The sequence below is a fragment of the Pan paniscus genome, chromosome X (assembly GCF_029289425.2).
Source record: "Pan paniscus chromosome X, NHGRI_mPanPan1-v2.0_pri, whole genome shotgun sequence".
NCBI lineage: Eukaryota > Metazoa > Chordata > Mammalia > Primates > Hominidae > Pan > Pan paniscus.
The window spans coordinates 110,796,122-110,812,958 of NC_073272.2; the positions used below are offsets into that span (position 1 = coordinate 110,796,122).

General features: G+C 38.3%; 1 protein-coding gene across 3 annotated transcripts in view; it reads right to left on the minus strand.

Moving 5' to 3' along the window:
* The window catches only part of DCX (doublecortin), a 117,970-nt gene that overhangs the window by 9,344 nt on the left and 91,789 nt on the right, over window positions 1-16,837 (minus strand). For 2 of the 3 annotated variants that reach the window (XM_057301072.1, XM_034949550.2), the window contains exon 6: window positions 9,503-9,597. The exons of the other annotated variant lie outside the window; for it this stretch is intronic. In XM_057301072.1, the coding sequence (XP_057157055.1) occupies window positions 9,503-9,597 (95 nt within the window). The remainder of the gene's footprint in view (window positions 1-9,502; window positions 9,598-16,837) is intronic. 3 annotated transcript variants of the gene reach the window in all.

Below are 16,837 nucleotides of genomic sequence, written 5' to 3' on the forward strand. Positions count from 1 at the left end.
GACAGAGTCCCTCTCTGTCACCCAGGCTGGAGTGCAGTGGTGTGATCTCCACTCACTGCAACCTCCGCCTCCTGGGCTCAAGTGATTCTCCTACCTCAGCCTCCCGAGTAGCTGGGATTACAGGCGCCCACCACCACGCCTGGCTAATTTTTTCATACATGTTATCAGTAAGATACCAAAGAGAACTGGAAAGTATAGAATCAATTCTGTGGCCACTTAAGAGCACCCCCACCCCCACCGCCTTGCCACTGCTTTTGTATCATAAGGACAAGAACTTCAGTAGAAGATTGTTCAAGAAAATTGGAGAACATAGCTTCTCCTTGAGGTAGAGAAAAAAGTGGAAATGAGAAAGAGGGACAAGAGTGGGGAGGAGAAGGACTTATTTATTTAACATTGGGAATTTATCTAACATTGAAAATGCTTTTTGCTGAGAAAGAAGTGACAGGAAAACCTGTAGGCACATTAGAATGGAAAGAGGAGTAAAGCATATTCAGAAACCCGCGGTTTAACTCTGGCTAATTAATGCTATGACATTGAACAAATCTTTGAGTATTGGTTTCTTTATCAGTGAACAATCTGTAAGGTTTCTTCCAGCTCTGAGACTATAATTTGGGGGTCCTAAAGGGATATTGAATGATTAAGAAACAAAACAAAGGCAACTACAGCAAATAGACTCAGTTCTCGTCAACCTACCATCCCTTCACTGTAAGTCAGGGATTAGCAAAATTTTCTGTAAAAGATTAGATAGTAAATATTTTAAGTTTTCTTTGCTGGTCACATATGGTCTCTGTCACACAGTCTTCATTATTTGTTTGGGGTTTGCTCTTTTACAACCCTTTAAATATTTAAAAAAACATATTTTAGATGGGGTGGGTCATCCATGCAAATATAACCAAGAAACAGGCAGGATCTGGCATCCCTGTTCTAAACTACCAAACAAAAGTTTCTTAGAAAACTAATAGGTAGGATGTACAATGCCAGGGAAATACTAGAAATGCAACAAATACATGTAAAATGGAATTGAAGCAAAGTGGCATACAATGGAGTTGCATCTCTGAAGGGATTAATTCTGAAGTACTGGAGTAAAGTGAACATAGTCAAAAGTATTTTTGAGCTCTGGACTTCCAGAAAGGTGGCATAAGCCCCTCTGAAAATCTGTTCCTCAACAAATGCAGTAACACTGGCAAAACTGTCAAAATTAACTTTTTCAGGACTCTAAAAATCAACCAAAAGCTTGCAACAATCCAAACAGTGTTGAAGAAAAACTGATGAATCTTGTAAAAATACTAAGATTTTTGGTGTTTCAACTTGCCTTATTTCCATTTTTCCTCTCCCCAGCTCCATGGTAGCCTTGAAAACCAACAGTCACAACTACTGTACCGGTGAAAAACAGCAATCTAGTAGTTACTGGAGGACACAATTGGGGGTTTGGAGCTCCCCAAAGAACTCATTCCCAGAGAATTGTCACTCTTTGACCTGTGGGGTAGCTCCCTGGAAACTCCCATTTGCTAGGTTCTTCTTTTTTTAACCTGACTCAGAGCACACTCGCTGTGAACAGCCTTTTCAGGGGGCATTGATCAGTTGCAATTGTTTAAAAATCACAGCCGTATGAGGAAGAGGGCAAAAGTTGGAGCAAATCAAGCTGCTGAAAACCTTGAAAGGAAAAAGTCATAGAATTATGTGCCTATAAGGATCTTTGAAAAGCTCAGACATATTCCTGGGAATCTAGAAGGTCAGGCACAAGTTCAGGACTGGGTATATTCTTAGAAAAGAAGCGAGATGGCCCTAATCTTTCCCCATTGACTGACCCTGAGGCCCTGTGCAAGCAGCAAGAGAATGCTAAGATGGAGTTGTAAACTGCCTGGCAGAGCATTGAAATCATGTCCCAACACAGGAACAGAGCCCCTCGGCAAAGGCTGGGAGTCTTACTGGATCAAGGCATTTAAGGTAAGCAAACAAAACTATCCTATTCATTCAAAATTATCATCACAAATAAAGGAGAAATTAAAACATTCCCAGATAGAAACACAGAATCCATTGCTAGCAGACCTGTCTTGCAAAAGAATACTAAAGAGAATCATCCACAGAGAAATTAAAGGACACTAGAAAGTAATTCAAACCCACATAATTAAAAAAAATAGTAAATGTGTAAGTAAACACAAAGGACTGTACAAATTTATTTTTGTAACTCTTTTCTTCTTTTTTAAAAATAAATTTTACTGTGTATACTTGAAGTTTGCAACATAATGTTATGGGATACATATAGATAGTAAAATAGTTACTATAGTGAAACAAATAATTACTTTTTTGCTGACAAGAGCAGCTAAAATCTACTTACTCCCTAATACAATTTTATTACCTATAGTCCTCATATTTTACATTAGATCTCTAGATGTTCATCCTACATATCTGTTATTTTGTATCCTGTAACCTGCATCTCCTCATTTCTTCCCTTTCTATCCCCAGCTTCTGGTAACCTCTGTGTTATTCTCCATCTCTGTATATTTGACTTTTTTTTTTTTAGATCCCTCATATATGTGAGATTATACAATATTTTTCTTTCTGTGTCTGGCTTATTTCAAAAGACAACTACATGAACTAGATGAACTAGTAATTATAAGAATGTGTTGATGGACTTACTATGTATAAAGATGTAATTTGTATGTCAGTAGGAGAAAAAAGGAGTGGGAAAGAAACAGAGCTATGCTATGGCAAAATTTTTATATATAATTTAAATCAAGTTTGTATTAATCTTAAGTAGAGTGTATTAAAATGTAAATTGTAATCCTCAGGGCAACCACTAAAAAAGCTACTCAAAATGAAATTAGTAAAAATACAACAAGTGAATTAAAATAGTGCACTAAGAAATATATTTAACACATAAAAGGCAAGCATCAAGTAATGAACGAAAAATGATATAACATATATAGAAAATCGCAAAATGTTAGATGTAATTCTCGCTTTACCAGTAATTACATTAAACATAAGTAGATAAAGCAATCCAATTAAAGGCAGAGACTGGCAAAATAGATTTTTTAAAAACATGATCCAACTCAATGCTGTCTAAAAGAGAAACAATTTAGATTCAAACCCACAAATATGTTGAAAGTAAAATGATGGAAAAAGTAACTAAAGAGAGCTAAAATTGCTATACTGATGTCAGAAAAAAAATAGACTTTAAGACAAAAATTATTACTAGAGACAAAGAACATTTTATAATGATAAAAAGAGTCAATATATCCAGAAAACATAAATATAAATATTTATATATCTTAACAGAGTACCAAAATACATGAAGCAAAAACTGATGGAATTGAAAGGAGAAACAAACAATTCAACTATATTAGGTGAAGACTTAAATATCCCACTTTCAATAATGGATAGAACAACTAGACAGAAGACCAACAAGTAAATAGAGGACTTGAATAATACTATAAACAAATACACATCTATGGAATATTCTATCCAACGAGAGCAGAATACATATTCTTTTCAAGCTCCCATGGAACATTCTCCAGGATAGGTCATATGCTAGGCCATAAAACAATTCTCAATAAATTTAGAAGGATTTAAATGATACAAATTATATTATTTGGCCACAGTGGAATTAAATTAGAAACAATAATGGAAAGATATTCAGGAAATTCACATATATGTTGAAATTAAACAATGCACAGATGACTAACCAAAAAAGAAATCACAGGAAAAATCACAAAATACCTTGAGATAAAGGAAAATGAAATCACAACATACCAAAACTTATAGGATTCAGCTAAAGCAGTTTTCAGAGGGAAATGTATATGAAATGTTTCAAATATGCTATCCCATAGAAACAGAATTGATTAGTGGTTGGTTGCCAGGGGTTGGATGAAAAGGGAAGGGGCTGCGACTGCTAATGGGTAAGGGGTTTATTTTGAAGGTGATGAATATGTCCTAAAAGTAGATAGTGGTATACTAAATTACCTTAAAAACCACCAAACTATACCCTTTAAAAGGAGTGAATTCTATACTATGTGAATTATATCTCAATAAGCTGTTATTTTTTTAAGTACCTTTGAAAATCCTTTATATTGACAATTAAGTACTGTTTATGTGATTTCTGAATATGCAGCCATACACAGCAATATGCTGTACATATATTAATATATATGATATATACATATATATACACATGTATATATATGATATATACCATATATACACGTGTATATATATGTATGTAGTGATATTCAGGATGTAATGATGTGTACAAATGTAAGAGAAGGTTTTATAGTTGTTCGCTCTATTACTATGTTATGACTATTGATGAATTCCATTAAGTTAAACTTGCATATGATGAAACAACACTGTAATATAAAAAGCACAGGACTAAGAGTCTGGAGACTTAGATTCTAGGCCTACATTTTCCATTTAACTTCCCTTTTCAGGGTCCTTGCTTCTAGATCTTAAAATTGAGGAAGATCTTTAAGGTTCCTTCTAGTTCCAAAATTCTATAAACTGCAATCATTCTATCTTTTTCTTTAGTTACCCCAAAGCAAGAGAAATGGTACAGACATTGCCAAGTTAATGAACTCCCTGGGTATTTTTCAGGCAGTACAAAAGGACCTTTTAATAATATGGAGGCCACTTTGAGTCCCAGCACACTGAACCACTGGGCTTTAGTATTATTCATGTAACAGACCCTTCAGTGGAGTTGCTTGGTTGGTGGAAAAAATTATCTGAGAAGATTGTTCCAGACCTTTATCTCAGAGGAAGCAGGGATAAGGCCTGAGGGTAGAATCCTGAAGAGATTTCACTTGTAGCTGCTGTGAGACTCTGAATTAATGGCGTGAGATGCAGAAGATGGAGAGAATTCATAGAACTAGGCCTAATTATGAACTTCTGAACACTGAATCTCCATCAATTTATTTCGTATTCAGAATGTATTTTCCTGTATGGGTAGAACAATGTTCAGGAAAAGGAATTATCTCAACATTCTGTTTTTGTTGATTGATATGTAGAAATACAGAAACACACATATTGCTTAGCAATACAAATAATTTGCACCTGAAATTCATTTGCTTATTCCCTTGGAGCCCTACAGAACAAAATGTTTGTAACAAATACAGCTGTGCTGGCGATACTATTGTGTTAGAGAAAACAAAAAGTTGGTCTCTGGTCCAAGGAGCTTATAGTCCAAAGGAAGTCAGGGAGGAGTTTTGAGAAACCTGGCTTCTAGTTTGGGTTTTCTATTTCCCAAACGTGCCCTGCGCTTTTATGATGGTGTGGTTTTGTTTCTTGCTAATTTTTTTTAAAGCTGGCATGCCTGTTCTCTTCACCAGCCACTTAAATGTCACCTCTGTGAAAAGCTTTCCCCATCTCCCACTCTCTCCCGTCTTTCCCACCCTCCTTTGTGCTCATGCAGTCCTTTCGTTAGCTCTTGATCACACTACCCAAAGCCACTTATATTAGAGTTAGTTGCCTTCTGTGATTTAAGGGTCAGGACCCTACTTTACTCATCAAAGGGCCTCTCCAAGCACGTATAAGAGGACAAAAGAAGTCTGGAAACAGAGGAAAGTGCATATTTAAATAATGTTATTTATATTTTCAAATAATATGTTGAATATACTTTCCTCTAGTCTCTAGACAACTTTGCATACAAAATGCCTCTAAATTTCAAGCCATTGGTGCAATCACTGATCTGAAAATTTAAAAATTAAATAAATGAAAGAGTTTCCTTATGTTTCTAGATTTTTTTTTTTTTTTGAAAATCTTTACTATGTACTTTCTTCAAAGGGGATCCTTAATAAATTTTTGTTGAATCACACTGGGACTGTCTTTCCTCTGTACCTCTTTTTTTCTCATCTGTAAAAGGGAAATGCTATCTGCCCTGTCTCTTTCACGGGGATATCACAAGGGTAAATGAGAAAATGGCTGTGCGATAGAAAAAAGCAGTATGAAAATGCAAAATGTTGTTCTCATTAACTATCCAAGGATTTACTTCGTGTCCATATTGTAACACTTAAGTATGCGGACTTTGGCTAACCCCATTGCAGCTGCATTAAAGAAGATTCTCCATGAACTGCTTAAGAGAAGAAGCCAAGAAGCTGATTACAGCTTAGGGCCCCGCCACAGCCATCAAAAATTACCAAAGGGATGCTGGGACTTCAAGTTTTTTCCAGTTGTGCAGGAGGAAAGTCATGGCCTCAGCCATCTGCTTCCTGTCTGCATCATGACTCACACCTTTCAGGTCCACTTGGACAGAAGTTCAGATGAGATCTGCTCAGGCCTGCTGCCCAGAGACTTGATGGTGCTAAGGTTCAGGTAGCTGTGTGAAAGGAGGAGCATGAATCTAGGACCTGAGACCTAGGGGGACTGAGACAGGGTCACAAGCTTTTTATCTTATTCAGAAAAACCAGTTCAATCTTCATTACTGGTGGTGTAAGCATGACACTATTGCTTCTTGATAGGATGCACTGAAAGGATACAACATCACTCCTATGATATTCCTGCCCCAAATTCAGAATCTGAATCTAATCACAGGGAAACATCAGACAAGCCCAAATTGAAAGGCATTCTACCAAATAACTGGCCTGGACCTTTTATTTCTATAATATACTGTACTGAGAGATAGAGAGTCTCAGGAACTTTTCCAGATTAAAGAAGACTAAAGGGACATGAGAACTTGCAACATGTGATTCTAGACTGGATTTTGGACCAGAAAAAGAACATTATTAAAGCAATTGATAAAGTTTGAATATGGACTGCAAGTATATAATAGTATTGTGCCAGTGTTAAATTTCCTAATTTTGATGATCGTGCTATGGTTATGGAAGAAAAAATCCTTGTTCTTAGGAACTACATACTGACATATTGAGGGATAAAGGGGCATAATGTTTGCCTGTGATATTAATCTCAAATTGTTCAGAAAAAATAGGCCCAGTGCAGTGGCTCATGCCTGTAATCCCAGCACTTCGGAAGGCCGAGGCAGGCGGATCGCGAGGTCAGGAAATTGAGACCATCCTGGCTAACACGGTGAAACCTCGTCTCTACTAAAAATACAAAAAATTAGCCAGGCGCGGTGGCTGGTGCCTGTAGTCCCAGCTGCTCGGGAGGCTGAGGCAGGAGAATGGCTTGAACCCGGGAGTGCGGAGCTTGCAGTGAGCCGAGATCGTGCCACTGCACTCCAGCCTGGGAGACAGAGCGAGACTCCATCTCAAAAAATAAATAAATAAATAAAATAAATAAAAGAAAAAATAATAACATGTACTATATGTATTTATTTGTGTATTATTATGTCTACATATATTATACATAGAGAGAGAGAACATAAAAAATAAGTAAATGAGGCAAAATATAAACAACTAGTGAATCCCTGTAAAGAGATACATAAGTTGTTTATTATTTTTGCAACTCTTCTGTAAGTTTGAAGTGATATAAAAATAAAGAGCTTTAAAAATAGTGAGAATTATACCAAATTTAAATGTTTACCTTATTTAAAAGCTTGCTCTAGAAAATGATATAATGTATTACTTAACATTTGCTTGCTTAACTGTCTTTAAAAAGAGTAATTTTAAAAATAAAATGAAACACTGAAAATTCCACAGTTAAGAAAACAGTGAAGCTCTGACAATGCTGCCACCTGTGAGCTTGTTCTAGTCCTTCAATGGTTAGAATTGAGTCAATAAACAAACAAGCTATAAGTGTCTGCAAGCCCAACCAGGAAAAATAGTTTAACAATGCAAACAACTCACCTTGGTGGGCTTGTGGATGATGGGTCCTCAGCATAAATGACCTGAACATGTCAGTTGAAAAACTGAATAACTTGAGTGTGCAGAACAAATGTCCAAGCTGCCTTCACACTTTAGGGAAGGTACCAATGGAAGGTGCTGGGGTAAATCATGCTTACCAAAAGGAAGATAAGGGCAGAAAGGCATATAGGAGGTGCTGTGTGGGCAGTGGAACAACAGAGGTAGACTTCCTATCTTGGCATGTCCATATTTACAAGCTTTACTGCTCAGCAAAGAATAACTAAAAGCCAACTGTAAAAATAATTTTCATCCATCTCATAATCTCTAGGTAACACTGGTTACACAGAGTTCAGCAAATACTTCTTTGGTAAAATGAAATAGCTCAACAGGATAATCAGAAAGTTCTGGAAGGTTCAATAGCAGAAGTTAAAGGGGCCATTAAAGCAATGGAACAGACATTAGAAATTATGGGGCAGGCAGTAGCCAGATTAGCCAGGAAATTAAAAGACTGATATAGAAAAAATAAAATGAAAATGGATGTCGGGCAGTGGTATGCTGTTAAATGTTTAGCAACTGGCTGTGAGAAAAAAACAACCTTGACTTATAGTATTTGTTAATGTCCATGGTGTAAATATTCCCACCATGGCCAAATTCAAGTTAAAAACGTGATGTCACTCAATACAGAGTTGAGAAGCAATGTACACAATCAGCTCTCACCACCTACTGTGAGCTGGCTCCGGCACACCACTGATGGTGACTTGGGTGCCACTCTTATAGCTAGATATGTTACCCTAGTAAGTAACTTAACCTTTTGGCTCTCAATTTCCTCATCTGTAAAATGTCAAACCTCATAAGATTATTTAGAGAATCAAATAAAACTAATTTATCTCCATCTAAGGTGTCTTCCAGCTCTGACCATCTCTGATTCTGTGATGCAGTTAGTCATATTGGTGGCTTTTTGCCTTTTACCATCTCACACCAAGTCTTATGAGCAGGAGAAAGATTAGAGAAGGCTAGAGGAAGTTGCTCCACAGTATGGTAATCAGAGAAGAAGCCACATCAACACTGCCTTAGGTATAAGAGATTCAAGGCAGTAACCAACCCACATTTTCTACACAGAGATTTCTGGGTGAGAATCTGTTTGGATAGCGGGGCTAGGGAATTTATGTGCTTTTGTTATTTAATGATATACTTATTTGGAATAGTTTAAGGGGTATACATGGTGGCCAAGGCCAATGCAATGTGTATATGTGCTCTCTTCCTATACTGCATCAGAATCTGCCTGGTAATGAAAAGTGCACAGCAAAAGTAGGAGCTATTCATTTGTTGATGTCCAGTAAATCTAAATGGAGTAAGTAACTCAGTGCAACTTTTTGGGACTGCTATCTTTGTTATTTCCACTGACTGGTGCCTGGTGACATAAAGTGCCCTGAACACCCCCTTTGCTATGTCTCTGAACTGGGGAGACAAGTGTTCAACCCATGTCCCAAAGCATGGTTTGGTTACCTCATTAGCTTTGGAGACCTTTTGGAAACTCTTTGGAAGAAGTGCTAGAATGTAGCAGGAAATAAGTCAGGAATTGGAGGAATAAATAAAAGTGACTAGAAGCTTGCTCCCTGCTTGGATTTGCAGAACTTCAAGCTAATGAAGCCAGATGAAGAAAATTTCTGGCCTTAATGTGCTGTTGAGTTAGAATGGAAGAGAAAACCTTCACCAAGCCATTCAGGAAACTGAGTGCAAAGAGGTTTAGTAAGGTATAAGAGACATAATACCTTGTGCTTCCGGAGGCTGCCAGGACTGGTGGGCGTAGAGATGGGAGACTGCTTAGACTTGGGGGTAGAGAGCTGGCTGCTGGAGGTTCCGTTTGCTAGCCCAAGGCAAGAGAAAAGGAAGGGATAAAAATCAACAGCATACAAAGGAGCAAGTTATCCTTCCCCTCAGAAGACACTAAGAACATTCAAACAAGGTACACAGACAACCAAGTGATTTGGTGAGTAGAACAAAGGTGAAAAGAAACACATTCCTCAAAAGGGCAAGAACTGCAATCCTCAGTTAATTGGATCCCTATGCAGTGCAAGGCCGTCATCCTCCCACCCTTTCCTCCTCAGTGGTTCCCAATCACAGGGGTCTGTTTCTTTTCAAACATTTTTCATATTCCTTCCCAGGTTTGCCCCTAACATCTCTGGGAGGTAGTCTGGGAAGGTATTATTTTGCTTTAATTTTACAGAGGACAAAAGTGAGGCACAGAGAGGTTATGTGCCTTACCTTAAAGGGGAAGAAATATGGGCAATTTGGACCAGTGCATATTTCCTTTGGTGCCAGATGATGGGGTAGGTGAAAGACAGCCCCATTGTTAGTCTCTCCCCCTCTCTTTTCCTGCTCATGCCACACCATTGTGCCTTTCCTACCTCATTCTGCATGTGTGAAAAGAACAGGAGGAAAGAAAGAGAAAATAGGCTAGTCAGGAAGAATGAAAGAGAAAGTGGAGGAGAAACAGAAGGTGAAACATTAAAAGAAGGCTCAAGCAGCAGAATGGGCAGAGGAGAAAATCAAAAAAGAGAGAATGACAAAGAGATTGGGAATGGAGGAGAAAAGAGACAAGGAAGATGATAAGATATTAAAAGAGAAGGAGGAAGTTGAAACAGGAAGAAAGGCATAGAGACACATAAAGATCCAAAATGGTAGCCAGAGTCAGGGTTCACCCACATTTGGCTCTAGCCAAGAAAATGCTGAAAATCAGAGTTTCTTTTTAAACATCTTTATATTCTATTGTGTTGTTAAATTGTTTTATATTCCCTTGCTAATGAGCTTTTTAATATCCAATCATGAAGAAAGAAAAGTGGAATATTAAAATGGAACAATTAAACAGCTTTCAAAGTGGATTCTTGTTCAGACACTTCATACTAAAGTATTTTTTTTTAATCTTAAGAGCTAAATTGTTAAACAGAGATATTCTAAAATGTGCTTCAAAAACAAAGGCAAATATCCTGAGGGTGTGTGGAGAGTGGGGGAGAGGAAGAGAGAGGGGGAGGGAGAAAGAGTGGGGGGGAGGGAGACAGAGAGAATAAATAGAAAATTGAAAACATTAAGCAGAAAGATGGCCTGATAGTGTTCCTGTCAGTCCCATAGGTAAAGCTTAAACTGCTGTATCATGAATATTTCCTGAGGATACATTCCTTCTGCACCACTTATGGAAATATTTCCCTAGGTTCTGGAACATGCACATTAACTGTAGAGATGGAAGAGACATCAGTGTAGTGGTTGGTAAGTTTATTTAAGTGCAAGTGAGCTGAAAAATGGACACTTAAGCATTCACTGTCTGGCTTATATCCTCACTCATCTCTCACCCACTCATTGAGAAGCCCTCCTCCCTGTCATTCTTTCATTTAGCCAGTAGCTATGGAGCTCTACCTATGAGCCAAACAAAGTGTTAGACATCGAGGTTTCAGAGAGGAGTAAGCTACTTCCTGGGGGAGGCAGGCAAGAATTCAGTGAAATAAACGCTAAGACATAGCCTTGCATAGGGTATTATTGGAATTCAGAGAACAGACTTTGAAATCTGGGGCCTGGAAGACAAACAAGAGGAGGCAACACCTGAGAAATCTTGAAAGATGAATCTGAAATAGGCAAATCAATAGAGACAGAAAGTAGATTAATGGTTTCCAAGGGTTGGAGGAAGGGCAGGAGTTTGAAAGTCTGCTAATGGGTACAAGTTTTCTTTGGGGAAGGCAAAGATTCTGATATTAAATAGTGATGATGGTTGTACAACTCTGTGGTCAAACTAAAACCCACTGAGTTGCATATGTTAAATTAGTAAATTATATGTTATGTAAATTGTATCTCAATAAAGCCCTTAAAAAAAGAAGAATCAGAGATAGAATCATTCTACCATAACAACACATAGGCAGAGAGGATAGGAAAGGTATTCTAGGCATTAGAATTGCCAACATCCTTTCATGTTAACAACCCACAATAATCTAGGCATCGAAGGAACACACTTCAAAATGTTAAGGGTCATCTACAACAAACCTATAGTTAACATCATACTGAATGGGCAAAAGCTGGAAGCATTCCCCTTGAAAACCAGCACAAGACAAGGATGTCCTCTCTCACCACTCCCTTTTTTGTTGTTGTTTTTGTTTTTTGAGACGGAGTCTTGCTCTGTCACCAGGCTGGAGTGCAGTGGCGCAATCTCGGCTCACTGCAACCTCCACCTCTCAGGTTCAAGTGATTCTCCTGCCTCAGCCTCCCAAGTAGCTGGGACTACAGGCATGCACCACCATGCCCGGCTAATTTTTGTATTTTTAGTAGAGATGGGGTTTCACCATATTGGCCAGGATGATCTCGATCTCTTGACCTCGTGATCCTCCTGCCTCAGCCTCCCAAAGTGCTGCAGTTACAGGCAAGAGCCACTTCGCCTGGCCCCTCTCTCACCACTCTTATTCAACATAGTATTGGAAATTCTGGCCAGAGCAATCAGTCAAGACAAGTAAATAAAAGGCATCCAAATAGGAAGAGAGGAAGTCAAACTATCTCTGTAGGTGATATGATTCTATATCTAGAAAACCCCATAGTTATCTGCCCAAAAACTCCTTGATCTCATAAACAATGTCAGCAAAGTCTCAGGATACAAAATCAATGCACAAACATCACTAGCCTTCCGAGACACCAACAACAGCCAAGCTGAGAGCCAAATCAGGAATGCAATTCCATTCATACTTGTTAGAGAAAGAATAAAATACCTAGGAATACAGCTAACCAGGGAGGTGAGAGATCTCCACAATGAGAATTATAAAACACTTCTCAAAGAAATCAGAGAAGACATAAACAAATGGAAAAACATTCTATGCTCATGGATAATAAGAATCAATATCATTAAAATGGCCATACTGCCCAAAACAATGTACAGATTAAATGTTATTCCTATCAAACTACCAATGACATTCTTCACAGAACTTGGGAAAACTATTTTAAAATTCATATGGAACCAAAACAATAGCCCAAATAGCCAAAGCAAGGATAAGCAAAAAGAACAAAGCTGGAGGCATCACATTACCTGACTTTAAACTATACCACAGGGCTACAGTAACCAAAACAGCATAGTACTGGTACAAAAACAGACACATAGACCAATGGAACATAACAGAGAGCCCAGAAATAAGGCCACAAACCTACAACCATCTGATCTTTGACAAAGTTGACAAAAATAAGCAATAGGGAAAGGACTCCATATTTAATAAATGGTGCTAGGATAACTGGCTAGCAATATGCAGAAGGTTGGATCTGGGCCCTTTCTTTACACCATATACAAAAATTAACTCAAGGCAGATCAAAGACTTAAATGAAAAACACTGGAAGATAACCTAGGCAATACCATTCAGCACATAGGACTTGGCAAAGATTTAATAATGAAGACATCAAAAGCAATTGAAAAAAAAAGCAAAAATTGACAAATAGGATCTAATTAAACTAAAGAGCTTCTGCACAGTGAAAGAAACTATCAACAGAGTGAGCAGACAACCTACAGAATGGTAGAAAATACTTGCAAATTATGCATCTGACAAAGGTCTAATATCCATCATCTATAAGGAACTTAAGCAAATTTACAAGAAATAAACAACCCCATTAAAAAGTGGGCAAAGGGCATGAACAGGCAGACACTTTTCAAAAGAAGACATTCATGTGGCCAACAAGCATATGAAAACATGCTTCACATCACTAATCATTAGAGAAATGCAAATCAAAACCACAATGAGATACCATCTCACACCAGTCAGAATGGCTATTAATAAAAAGTTGGCCAGGCACGGTGGCTCATGCCTGTAATCCCAGCACTTTGGGAGGCTGAGGCAGGCTGATCACAAGGTCAGGAGTTCGAGACCATCCTGGCCAACATGGTGAAACCCTGTCTCTACTAAAAATATAAAACTTAGCTGGGTGTGGTGGCGTGCACCTGTAATCCCAGCTACTCAGGAGGCTGAGGCAGGAGAATCGCTTGAACCAGGGAGGCGGAGGTTGCAGTGAGCTGAGATCATGCCACTACACTCCAGCCTGGGTGTCAGAGTGAGACTCGGTCTCAAAAAAAAAAAAAAAAAAAGTAAAAAAATAATATGCTGGCAAGGTTGTAAAGAAAAGGGAATGCTTATGCACTGCTAGTGGGAGTGTAAATTACTTCAACCATTGTGAAAAGCAGTGTGGTGGTTCCTCAAAGAACTTAAAACTGAATTACCTCAGTGTACCCTAAAACTTAAAGTATAATAATAATAATAATAATAATAATAATAATAATAATAATAAAACTGAATTACCATTTGACCCAGCAATCTCATTATTGGGTATATACCCCAAGGAATATGAATCATTCTACCATAACAACACATGCATGTGTATAATCATTGTAGCACTATTCAAATAGCAAAGACATGGAATCAACCTAAATTCCCATCAATGATAGACTGGATAATGAAAATGTGGTGCATATACACCATAGAAAACTATGCAGCCATGAAAAAGAACAAGATTATGTACTTTGCGGTACCATGGATGAAGCTGGAGGCCATTATCCTTAGCAAACTAACACAGGAACAGAAAACCAAATACTTAATTTCCCACTTATAAGTGGGAGCTAAATGATGAGAACACATGGACACAAAGAGGTGAACAACAGTCAATGGGGCCTAATTGAGGGTGGAGGGTGGAAGGAGGGAGAGGATCAGAAAAGCTACCTATCAGGTACTATGCTTATTACCTGGTTAACAAAATAATCTGTACACCAAACTCCCATGACATGCAGTTTACCTATATAACAAACGTGCACATGTATCCGTGAACCTAAAATAAAAGTTAAAAAAATGCACCAGCAGGGACAAAGATATGAATGTGTGAGAGAATACATTATGTTTACAGAAGTGCAAGTAACTCATAATGGCTCAAGCACAGGGTGCCAGCAGAGAGTTTCAGGAGATGAGGCTGGAGACAGAGGATAAGGGTCAGCCCCTGGGGGCCTTTTTGTGTAGCCTGTTAAGAAGTTTGCATTTGGTTTCTGAAGGAGAGTCACAGAAGAATTTTAAGCTGAAAGTGATATGATCAAATTTGCATTTTAAAGCTCCAGCTGCTGTGGTTGGTTAAGACTGAGGGTAGAGTGGGAAGGGGTAGGGTAGAAGCAAAGAGGTTGGTTAGAAGACATTGCACTAATCCAGGTGAGGGATGATGATGGTTCACTAAGGCCACAGGGGAGGGAGAGAATGAACACCATGGTAGATAGGGACCTAGAGGCCAGATAGGCATAGAGTAGTGTATTTATATACCATACAACCACCCAAAGAACATACATACATACAACCACCCAAAGAACATGACCTGTGCCAAATAGCACCAAGAATGTGGGCACTAGACTTTGTCAAGGCACTAGGCTTTTTTGTGAATAACAAATGCACTTTGGAAAAGGCAAGAGTCTGTGGAGTCGCAATGGGGCAAAGCAGTCAATTACTCTTTGTAGGAAATGAAGGAGTTAATAGTTGAAACAGTTAATGGACCACCTACAGTGCCTGAGGGCTTCCCCAGCAGGACCTGCCTGTAGCACTCAAGGTAAGAAGCAATCTTGGAGACCTATATGAGCTGACACAATAGAACTCTTCCAAAAGAGCTGTGACCTCGGCCATAAAGTCTGAGTAGTGGGCAACCCCGGTAAGTTCTCCTCTGGCATTTTGTTTTACATGATTGCTATATACTTTACAGATTCTAGTGTCCCAGTATTTGTTAGCCAAGCTATAAAGGGATGGCTGCTATACCCTCAATATTAGAACTGTCTTTTTTACCTACACACTTACCTAGCTAAAAATGAGTCCACTGGCCTTGCCAAAGTGTGGAAAATTGTTAAGCACAAGCGTGTCTCCATGTGAATCAGTTTCTATTTATTGGCCACAGAGCTGAATGCATAGGCTCTTCAGCAACTTCTAGGTCTTTTGTCAGTATCCTCTGAAACATTTTCACTCAGTAACTTTAGGGGCAGTACATAAGTACATATTCCATATATGCCTCTCTATATATTCTCTGCATATGTGTACGTTTATATATGTTCCCAATTCCCCTCCACCCATTCCTCTCCCTTTTAAAATTAAGAATTAATCTTAAGCTGTCTGTAAATAAAGGACTTAATTTTGTTATCAACATTCAACAAGCATTTTGGAAATCAGCTTTTAATAATTTAACTACCATTCACTGCACTGTTGTAAAAATGCAGACACTTTGTCAGACGTTCCCAGAGTTCCCTGGTAGAATGAAATCCAAAAGTGGACATAGAGAAATTAAGTAATGTAGACTTGCACAGTTAAATGTAGATTCATTACAAGCTAAAGGAGGCCCTACATTTACAGACTAGATAAAATGTATTCAAGTGCACACTTTGTCTATGGATTCTGTGGGAAAAAAAATCTGGAAAGGTGCCATTTGACATGGATTCTAGAGCCAATTCACATAAATGTCAAGTAAAAGAAGCAGCAGGAAATAATACAAATAGGGTCTGATGAACTTTGTGTCCTTGGATTGGTAAATCCATGTAGATCCACATTTCATTTTAAGAGTGGCTAGAAATGGCACCACTGTTTGATATCCTTCATTTTCCTTTATTCTTCTTTGCTAACCATCCTTAGCTCTTGTCTCTGAGCTTTCATTTCTAAGCGGCAATTAGGAAATGCCTTGGTGGATCTTCTCCTTCTTTAACTTGTCTCTCTTTCTCATTTCCCTTCTCAGAACCACAGCATTGTCTCACTGTTCTGACCTTTTATTTATACATGGTCCAAATTCTCTCATCTCTTTCAACTCTTTTATAGTCCATTTTTCCCCTTGGCAACAAGGGGCATCAAAAACTTTTCTATCTCCTAGGCCATCTTTTCAATCTTATCAACAAAAATAGGATAAAAATTACTCTTTATTGAGTGTCTATGATGGGTCAGGCACTCTTCTTTCTCTCTCTTTCTCTCTTTCTCTCTCTCTCTCTCACACACACACACATACACACATGCACACACATGTTCCAGCTAGGGGTAGCAAATACAGGATTTGAATGTAAGTCTCTTTGATTCCAAAGCCTATATGGTTTGTTTGTT